At 37.4% G+C, this 10675-nt stretch overlaps 1 protein-coding gene across 1 annotated transcript; it reads right to left on the bottom strand.

Annotated features, from left to right (window-relative positions):
• Positions 1-917: 917 nt before the first annotated feature.
• Positions 918-3689, bottom strand: LOC132056575 (membrane steroid-binding protein 1-like). The gene is made up of 2 exons (XM_059448844.1): positions 3220-3689; positions 918-1548 (listed from the first exon to the last, which is right to left on the bottom strand). Exons 1-2 carry the CDS (start codon positions 3528-3530, stop codon positions 1173-1175), a joined length of 687 nt encoding a protein of 228 aa, XP_059304827.1. The 5' UTR covers positions 3531-3689; the 3' UTR covers positions 918-1172.
• Positions 3690-10675: the final 6986 nt, after the last annotated feature.

Here is a 10675-nt window from a genome sequence, read left to right as displayed (position 1 = left end):
TGATTTAGACTTCAGAATGATAAAGCTACTGGTGTATATATCTGCTCCTTCTTGCATTAATTTTGATATAATATTCATCTAGAGGCAAATTATGTGAGGGATTATTTGAAATTGTGTTCCTTCTACAAACAGTTCAGTGTATTGCTTAAATATAGAAATCATTTTTAGCTACATTTGTCCCTTTATAACTTCTAAACGGCAACTTCTAATTTCACCCTCCATAGTCTAAGACCAGTATCCAAGTTACATCTTATCACAAACTGTTCGAGAAGTGAATAGGTGAGGGGGAAGAGCTAGCATTCTTTGTGAAGATAAAACAAGCGTCCTAACTTTTTTAAATACATGAGTCCAATTTTTTTCTTTTTATAACGGTGACATGCAGGTCATCTTGCGCATGTCTCAACTATTCCATTGAGTACCTGCTATCTATCACCAGCACAAGTACGGAATAACTCCGTCCACCAAGGTTTAGACAGATTGGAACTAACCACCTACCATATTGTCTTTGTCGGAATTAGGACCCTGATCTCCCATGGTTTTGACCCACTACCGCTAGGCTACACCCTTGAAGCTACAAGGCCAATTCACAGAATATGATGAAGTGGGTGATTCCAAGAGGAGAGAGTTAAAACAGGAATATGGTCACGGTGATAGTACATAGGAAACCCAAAGATGTGGTCCTAGCACTGGTAAACAGAAACTACCTGCACTATCACTTTCCGAGGGCCATAGAGAAATGTCTATTTTTGATAGTTGATATTGATTCTACTACCAAAAATTTCCCTTCTTTCTACAGCCAAATGAGGGGAGTGCTTCAACAACGACAAGAACGGGGAAGGGGTGTGAGGCTCTTAGCTATGGCTACCACAAGAAGAGATGCACTTGAGATAAGGGGGAATTACTAACACTTGAAGACATACAGGTGAACTTCACGATTGGTAATCAAGTATGAGCTCTATCAATACCTGCAATTGCAGGGATTAAAAGGCTTGTTCATTATTTCATACACCAAATCAGATAAGAGTAACTCGAATAACTAAGGAATTTAGATCCTAGAATCAACATTCATCTGACACAAAATAATACATATATCTTCACAATGCCATGTCTTTGTATATCTGACAGAACTGTTTCCCATAGTGCTCAGCTTGTCGATGGAAATTGTATGCCAATTAGTCCTTCTTGTCAGTGTCACCGTCAAACTTGTCCACGGATTCAGCAACAACACTTCCGGATGGACCATCTTCCGATGGCTTAGCGCTCTCTGATGCAACAGCTTCTGCTGGCTTAGCTTCACGATCAGTTGAGTCAACAGATTCACCATTAGCTGCACCATCACTTACTGGTACTGTCTGCTTGACTGTCCCAACCTTGACATACTTGCTCATGAATTTATATTCCCAATCTTGCAAGGCCTCAAGCTCAAATGGACCAAGGCCAGAGATATCACCAGTGAGATCTTTTTCCTCAAAGGACATCTTGGCCAGAGCTCTACTAGCATCCTTTCCAGCAAATAATGCATAAGGTCCTCCAGGTCCATAGAACATTCTGCATGAAAAAGCAAACAGATTTAGACTATACGGTGTTAGCTCATAGCATTTAAGTGAGCTACTGAAACAATAATAGACCTTAGCAGTTAAAACCTATAAGTTTAAAGTTGATCAAGATACCATTTTTTGATAGGAAAAGTTGATCAAGATGCTTTTTTAAGATAAAGGTCGTGTCTGGGGCAACTTGTGCGCGCCTCAATTGTTGTATTAGGTACCTGCTATCTACACAGGTAATGGATAACTCTACTCACCAAGGCTAGGATCAAGATACTTAGGCACTAATTTGGGATAGGAACTCATTTTTTTTAGAATGGTAACAATAAGGGATAGGAACTCATTCAAACTCAACTCGGGGTATTTGATCCTCCAAGGATTTCCTGGACCAATTTAATGCACATTCAGACTGACAGGATCATATATGAAAACCATTTGAATGGTAACAATAAGCGATAGGAATGCATTCAAACTCAACTCGGGGTATTTGATCCTCCAAGGATATCATCCTGGACCAATTTAATGCACATTCAGCCTGACAGGATCATATATGAAAACCATTTGACATTAAATTCTTAAAATGTATCATGTTTGTGCTGAAACAAGGACAAGTTAATTTATTTTTGTTACGACGACAAGTTATCAATTAACATTACCAAATCCAAGATTTATTGAAGTAGCGAAATCAACAATTCTAAGTGAATATAAATAGTCCAAACTGGAGATTAGATGAAATGCGTCACGGAGACAAACCAAGTTCACCAGACATAACAAAGATAAATATTTCCTAAACAGAAACTAATTCATACAAAAGCCTTCTTGATTGCAATCCAAAAGATGATCTATGATTTCCCTAACTGCTTGAATTAAAACTGGAAAATATAAGTCACTCTAAAGAGAATCACATAAAAGTCGGAGTGTTCCAAGGAAGAATCGCAGTCAAGTCAAGACTGCTTTAAGTCCTCACAATCTCAGTCTTGCCATTGTATTAGGCCTCAATCCTAATGGCTACCTGGCTGGCAGACAAATACAAAAAGAACTTATTTTTTCCAACTGTCGCACCTATACACTAAAGAGAAAACACACTGATGTTTTTTTCAACAATGATAGTGTTAGGATCAGCTCATGCGCACCTACTATTCCATCAGATAACTCCTACCTCTCACTAGCGCCCTTTCCAGATAACTTGCCCACCAAGGCCTAGGCATATAGGAAATCGCCTACAATTTTTTCTCTACTCCAATTTGAGCATTGATCTTCCATGATTTTCTACCATTTCATTGGTGTAACTGATTGTCACACCTACACACTACAATTATTTCCAGTATTCGACCAATTCCCATGCCGAATCCACTACGATCATGTAAATAGCGAATTTCAGTCTGAAAACTTGAGCAAAGTTAGTTAATCTTTTTTCCCCGACAAGTAAAAAGGCTTAAACAGTTCAAGGAAAAGGAAACAAACATTGACTCTACAATCAGTAACACTTATTTTCTTCTCTACCAAAAGTTTCCCAATTTTCACATAAAGCTTAGAACTTTACACAACAAGAAGCTAATAATTCTAAAAGTCAAAAGCTTCATATAGAAAGTAAAAAAGATGAAAAATTACCATAAGAAAACCTACCCAGAATACGGAATAGGCTTAGACCACTTAGTAAAACCAAGAAAACTACCTGCTTTGAGAAACATCATAGATCTGAGCCTTAATTGCCATCAACAAAGGCTTCTTCGAATCAGACCCATCATATTGCTTTAACTCTTCTTCAGTAATCTCACCAAGCTGAACTGGGGGAGGCAAAGGCTGCATCTGTTCCTCAATATTTCTAGGCCTCTGTTGATGCCCATGATCAGATGAACCAAAAAACTCAGAGACAACATAGTAAAAAGCAAGTGCCAAAGCGACCAGTGTAAAAAAGGTTGCTGGAGAGAGACCAGTGTAAGCTGTGATGGAATCTTTCAATGTTTCCCACAACTCTAAGGCCATATTTGGAGAAGAAGAAGAAGAAGAAGAAGAATATGATTCTACTGTTGGGCGAGAGAAACAAAGAGGTTTCTTGATTTGTGATGACTAATCAGCTTTTGTTTATCTAGTTTAGTCATAATTTTCTTGCGCTGGAGGGACTAGTTGAGCTGTTCATTTTGGACTTTGCGACTATATGTGATTACTTGCACCTTTTGTTTTGACCCAACATTTTCCACTTAGATGAATAAAAAAGTTAGCGGTTCAAATTTGACTACGGTTCGTAGGGATCTAATAGCTCAGTTAATTGGCTATCTGAATTTTTATTTTATTAGTGAGGATTTGAACAACACGTTGTAATTTTCTCCTCCATTTTCTCTTCCCCTTCCCTTACCCTCTATGTAATTAAAAAAAAAAAAAGTACTGCAGGTTAGGTGTTTACGGTTCGGTTTCGATCGATTTTTCTCTAAAATAAAATTCAATCAATTAAGATGAATCCAAATCAAACTAATTAAGTTGATTTTTCATCTCTTCGGTTTTTATCGATTTTGTCATTTAATTCAATTTTGTCGGCTTTTTATAAAAAAAATTATCATAATATACTTTCAAGCATATGTTTTCTTTTTTGATAAACAATATTCATTCCATTAAACCAAAATTGTTCAATACAAAACAAGTGGAAGCTGACCATCTATATTCCTGATACATAATAAAAGCCTATACACACTACAATTAAAAGAGAAACAAGATACATTTCAAGGATTACACGAATCTTAATGGGACTAATGATAGGAATTAAAAGTACTGAGAGGCCCTTGCCAATTGGCGGTGTCTCTATCTCTGATGTGCATATGCTGAACAATTTTCCTCCACAATTTGTCTGCTGGAATAGTCCCTTTATGAAACCTGAGTGCATTTCTGTCCCTCCAAACCAGATAAATCAACATGCCAATAGCTATTAACCAGATTTCCTTCTAGCTTCAATGTTGATCCACGTAACCTCAGACGCCTAGTCTCCAACAAGTCTCTGCTGTCCCAACCAGATCAGCATCCTAGTCCACAAAGCCTAACAACCTGTCTACAGTAGCCAATTGTAACATTCCGTACCTCCGAAGTAAAGTATAGAACCATGGAATCAGAAGAGCAAATTTGTCTAAGCGTTTCAGAGCCATAGGAGCTCGCTAAGCGACTCCCAAAGCGAGGTCAAGGTTAGCTATAAACCTTGCCCAAAGAACGCAAGCCATATAAAAATCGAAAAACACGAAATTTCGACTAAGTGTGAAAAAGGACCCAGGAGCTCGCTGAGCTAAGGTCATAGCGAGGCATAGTCATGTTGTAGGCTTAGCTCAGCGAGGTGTAGTGACCAAAAGGAGAAAATTTCAGAAATTTTTCTAAGTACATTTTGGACAGGTGAGCTCACTGAGCTAGCTCAAAGCAAGGTAGGACCTCGCTATAGAGCTAACTCGGCAAGCCAAGGCGTCCAAATGTGTTGTCCTATAAATTCAACACTTAACTCGAAAATTTATTTGTCAGACATTCCAACTTCATAGAAAACTCTTGAAGGACGATTTTTCTCTTCTCTTAACCTCTCACATCAAGGTAAGAACATCTTTTCGATTCTTAATCAATCCTAGCACTGAATACATGATTCTTCACGTGATTCCTAAACAAAAACATAGGATTTCCAAGGTAATCCTTCTCAAGTTATTCAAGCTAGGGTTTTGGGTGTTCTTCGTTAGAGAAGCAAACTAGTTCGTTGGATTGGAGCATTTACAAGTATGTAGGGCTTCTATCCACGTGTGGGAACATCTTTGTTCTTCCCCACGCTACATTTGATTCATGAACAACATTTTCCCTCAGATTTCTAGGGTATTTGGTCTCAATTCATGATAAATCCTAGATACTTGTTTTAAGGAAATTATACACATATATGTCATGCTCAAACACGTTTCAGTATTTATATTCATGAATATCATTTTGACTTCCATGAATCCGTCCGCAATCCATGTAAACTTATGATTTGGGGTCCATGAGTTCTTAATTTCAAGTCATGACCCCATGTTACTCTACTCCAAGGATTTTACATGTTTTCCATGTCTCTTGAAATACATTTGATATATCTAAATATATGTATATTCATGTTAAACTATATACAAATCATGTCGTATGAAATCCAAAAGCCAACCATGTTCACATTCACGTTTTGGGAGTAGCATAGATTTATAGAGAAGGTTTAAACACCTGAAACTACGTATGCCAATGTAGGATAAGGATCACTCCTCTACTACAAAAAGGGGATTTAGTGGGCATTTAAAAGAGCTTTAGCGACAATTGTTATTGCCGCTAAAGCCTTTACCAGCCATTGCTCTTCAGCTGGCAATACCGCGGTCGGCAAAGGCTTTAGTGGCCGCTACGGGAAACGCTGGTAAAGGCCAGTCTTTATGTCACGATCCAACCCGCCATGACTGGCACCCACACTAACTCCTAATGGGCAAACCAATACGCTTAACCATCTACTCATTCAAAGCCCATTTTTACTTAGCCAATTCATTCAGTTCACAATAAATTAAACGCAAGATTAAATAAAAAATAGTCATGCCATAAAACAAAATGTAAATGTGGAAGTCCTAACGATTACAACCCCAAAATCCGAAAGTCACCGTACAAGGACTCTAATAAAAAATGTCTAACGAATTCATACTGTCTGAAATAAAAAAAACATCAATGTCTGGAATGGAAATAGACATTAGATAAAGAAAGATCTTCGGCCGGCCTGACACGGATAGAAGCTCACCCTCAATCTGTCAGCAAGTGGCCTTAGCTAAATGTGAGGTCGAGTAGCAGTCTCTAGATCACAATCTGCACTTAAAAGAATGCAGCTAGATAGTATCAGTACAAACACTATGTACCGGTGGATATCATAGGTCGACTAAGATTAGTATCATGCATGAATCATAAAATTAATAAAATAGACAGACCAATCTACAACATATACTCAGATAGCCAACACCAAGTAAATCAATTATATTAACAAATCAGGTCAGCCAATGATATTAACAATCAAGTCAACGGAAACAAGCAATGGAATAAACCTCCCAACAACATTCTCACTTACTCAGTCACTGATCACTCACGTACATACATGCTAATTGGTGTATTTGCCCAATAGCCATGACCTACAAGGGACCCATGGTGTCCATGTACCACTCGTTCCGGAATGAACCTCAGACCACGAGCTCACAACTAGGCCACATCCTCACCCCCTATCAAATGTGCCTTTGATCTAGGTCACATCCTCACCCTCTGTCAAATGTGCCTTTATATATATATATATATAAGTATAGGTTGGAGGTGGTTTCGTCGTCCACCTCCAACTAATGTAAAAAAAAAAAAAAAAACCCTGTGGACCCCATATTTTAAAAAATAAAGCAATATAAAAAAAAAAAAAAAAAAAAACGTGGATCCCATATTACAAAATCAAAAAATATCCATGTAATTCTCAAAGTATCCCCCATTAAGTCAATAATGGTGATTAATTTTTCAAAAGTAGTTCTGAATATATTATTATCAACCTTCATTTTTTAAAAGTTACTATTACAACCGATTATATTTTGTAGTTCCATGGGTGATATCTTGCCTCACCAACTGTAATTCTATAATCAAATTAATTGAATATTGTTACAATCGGAAAAAAAAAACGTGGACCCCATATTAAAAAATCAAGCAATATCCATGTAATTCTCAAAGTATCCCTCATTAAGTCAATAATGGTGATTAATTTTTCAAAAGTAGTTCTGAATATATTATTATCAAGCTTCATTTTTTAAAAGTTACTATTACAACTGATTACATTTTGTAGTTCTATGGGTGATATCTTACCTCACCAACTGTAATTCTATAATCAAATTAATTGAATATTATTACAACTGATAAAATCTATTACTCGGATGTTTATTGCAGTACTGTTTAATATCCTAAAAAGAAACTAAGATGGTTATTACATTCTCAAAAGGCATTTTCCAATGTCTTAAGTTTCTAATTATATACGAAGCACCATAATAGCCAAAATAATTTATTGGTACAAACTTATGATAGGTTAAGTAAAAAAAAAAAAAAAGGATAGAAATCTTATATCGCACCTATGCCCATGTTATATGACACAATATACATAATCACCATATGTATAAAAAGTTTCACATTTTAGCCTAGGGGAATGGTAGTTCAAATGACTTTTCCATATTTAGAAATAGTTAAAAATTTAATAAGTTTTGATATTCTGATTCAAATTTAATTAACGCGTAGTTTAAAAAGTGTCTATTAGCCTTTTTCTTAAATAAAGTCATATAAACTGAAACAAAGAAATAACATCATGGCACAAATTATTGAACCCGTGCTCCCAAAATTTCTATCTTTACATATGTGACTTTCAAGAAATGTTGTAAAATATATCAATTCTTTTTATAATTGCATAAAAATAAAATTATAAATATATGTTGAATAAAATTATAAATATATGTTGGACCCGTGCCGGGCACGGCTCTAGTATATATATATATATATATATATATATATATATATATATATATATATATATATATATATATACTTTTATTATCAATGATCGATTATCAAGTAGTATCCCATTTTCATCAAGAAGATCATATTAACTTCTCACCACAATTGTCATCAACATATAGGTTACAACACATCGAATAATGGCATTAAGCCCACATTAACACTCAATCAATAGCATATAGGAATTCCAACCACACATTATGCCCGAAGACTAGACATGCTTTCTCCTATCAATCTCATAACACATATAATCAACTAATCAAAGTCTAACTCAAGTAGACCGTAACCAACCTCAACTACAGAGCTGGAACAATGCGAATCACTCCGCTATAGCCTTTCCCTTCCGTAATGCCTCGGAATGCTCAAAGTCTAGCAATTAAGATGCTAAATAAGTCACAATTCCTCTAGTCAACAATATCAATTCAATGAACACCCTTCCACTTTACCCCTTTTCTAATGGGTGAATGCTTACTAGGTGTAAATCATCCTAACATTGGCCTTATCAACCATAAACTATCAATTCATAAGGTTATTCATTCAAGTTATCTCTTACAAGCAATTTCTATGGTCAAGCTACCATCTCTATGAAACCTTAAGTCTCAATTCACTTAGTTCATGTCTCTAACGGTTCAATTCTTGATTAGAAAGTGATAACCCATTCCTTTAGATGGTAATCACACAATGATATTCATAACCCACTGACTATTAAAGGTCTATTAAGTTCTAGGGTTACTAGTCACTAGTCTCAATTTAACATTGTAAACCCATTAGAATGATGATAATCTTAGAGATGAAAGTGCAATGAAGGAAGGAATGGTTGAAACTTACCTCTAAAGAATATTCTTGCCCTAGCCTTAGAATTTCGCCCTAGGTACTTCTTGAGAATTGTTTTGAAGTTTTATGAATAAAGAATTTGGACTAAGTGTTTAAAAACAGTCTTGCTATAGCGGGCAAGGGCCCGCTGTAGCAGACACCCACTAATGCTACCTTCCGCTGTGGCGAGCATGGACCCATCATAGCACAACCGCTAGCGGTCCAGTGTCCGCTATAGCGGACACCCCACTTCCCATAAGTCCGCGGAGACGAGAGATCCACCGCGCGCCGCCCGTTGCGGCAGCGGCATTGCCCGTCTGCCACGGTGCCACTGAACCAGTGAGCTCACTAATTTTCACAGTTTTCCACTCTACCATACGACACTTCATCCGAGGCCTCACAAACACAAACAAAACATGCACATTAATGTAAAAACACCATACGGACTCGCTTGTGGCCTCGAAATCTGCAAAGAAGGTCTAATTTCCTACGTCACCCCCTAATGGACCTGATACAATTAAACAATAATCACAAGCAAGCCAAGTTTTCAGTTCTTAGACATTTACAGTTGAGTTTCTATTAGCTCGTTCTATCCTTGGAAAGGTTCTATTTGGTAGGGTGATCCTAGATTTCCATAACGACCGAAAGGGTTGTTACATCAGATATCAATTAAAACACCGTTCGTCCCCGAACAAACAAGGATGAGGAATCTAGGAAAAGGTACCTGTCTCGGCAAAAAGCTGAGGATACTTGCTACACATATCCGATTCTATTTCCCAAGTAGCTTCCTCAACTGGGCGATTCTCCCACTGAACTTTCACAGAGGCTATTTCCTTTGACCTTAACTTACGAACTTCTCTATCTAAGATAGCAATGGGCTCTTCCTCATAAGTAACACTGAATCCCAACGAATTATGTACAAACCATCGCCATGATATTTCTTCAACATTGAAACGTGAAATACCGGATAAACGCCTCATAAGCCCGGAGGTAAAGCCAACTCATAAGTTACCTCCCCCATACGCTTGAGAATCTCAAATGGCCCAATAAATCTCGGGCTGAGCCTGCCCTTTTTCCCAAACCTCATCACACCCTTCATGGGTGAAATTTTCAACAGAACTTGCTATCCCTCCATAAACTCAAGATTCCAAACCTTTCGATCTACATACTCCTTTTGCCTACTCTGTGCTGCCAAAAGTTTATCTTGAATTACCTTCACTTTCTCTAAGGACTCTCTCAGAAGGTCCGTACTCCAAGGTCTCACCTCAAACGCATCGAATCAACCAATAAGAGACCTACACCTCCTCCCATACAAAGCCTCAAATAGAGCTATGTCGATGCTCGAGCGATAGCTATTGTTGTATGCGAACTCTGCTAATGGTAAGAACTGATCCCAGTGACCACCAAAATCTATCATACAAGCCCGAAACATATCCTCAAGAACATGAGTAGTCCGCTCGGGCTGCCCGTCAGTCTGAGGGTGGAAAGCTATACAACCTAATACCCAATTCCTTATACAGATGCTTCCAAAATCGAGATGTAAACGTCGTGCCTCTATCGGATACAATGGAAATAGGAACCCTATGTAGTCTAACAACCTCACGAATGTAGATCTTAGCTAATTTCTCAGCATCATAAGTTATTCGAACTGGAATAAAATGAGCTGACTTAGTCAACCTGTCAACTATAACCCATATAGAATCAAATTTCCCTAACATCTTTGGAAGACCAACCACGAAATCCATTGCTATTCTTTCCCACTTTCACTCAGGAATGGGCAT

The sequence above is a fragment of the Lycium ferocissimum genome, chromosome 5 (assembly GCF_029784015.1).
Source record: "Lycium ferocissimum isolate CSIRO_LF1 chromosome 5, AGI_CSIRO_Lferr_CH_V1, whole genome shotgun sequence".
Lineage (NCBI taxonomy): Eukaryota > Viridiplantae > Streptophyta > Magnoliopsida > Solanales > Solanaceae > Lycium > Lycium ferocissimum.
Note: the sequence above shows the minus strand (reverse complement) of the source record. Positions and strands in the feature narration are given on the sequence as shown.

Bases quoted from the DNA above. Each gene is read 5' to 3' on its own strand.
- LOC132056575 (XM_059448844.1), bottom strand. From the start codon at position 3,530: ATGGCCTTAGAGTTGTGGGAAACATTGAAAGATTCCATCACAGCTTAC. The intron at 1,549-3,219 runs GTAGTTTTCTTG...TTTTTCATGCAG, and splicing joins TATGATGTTTCTCAAAGCAG to AATGTTCTATGGACCTGGAG.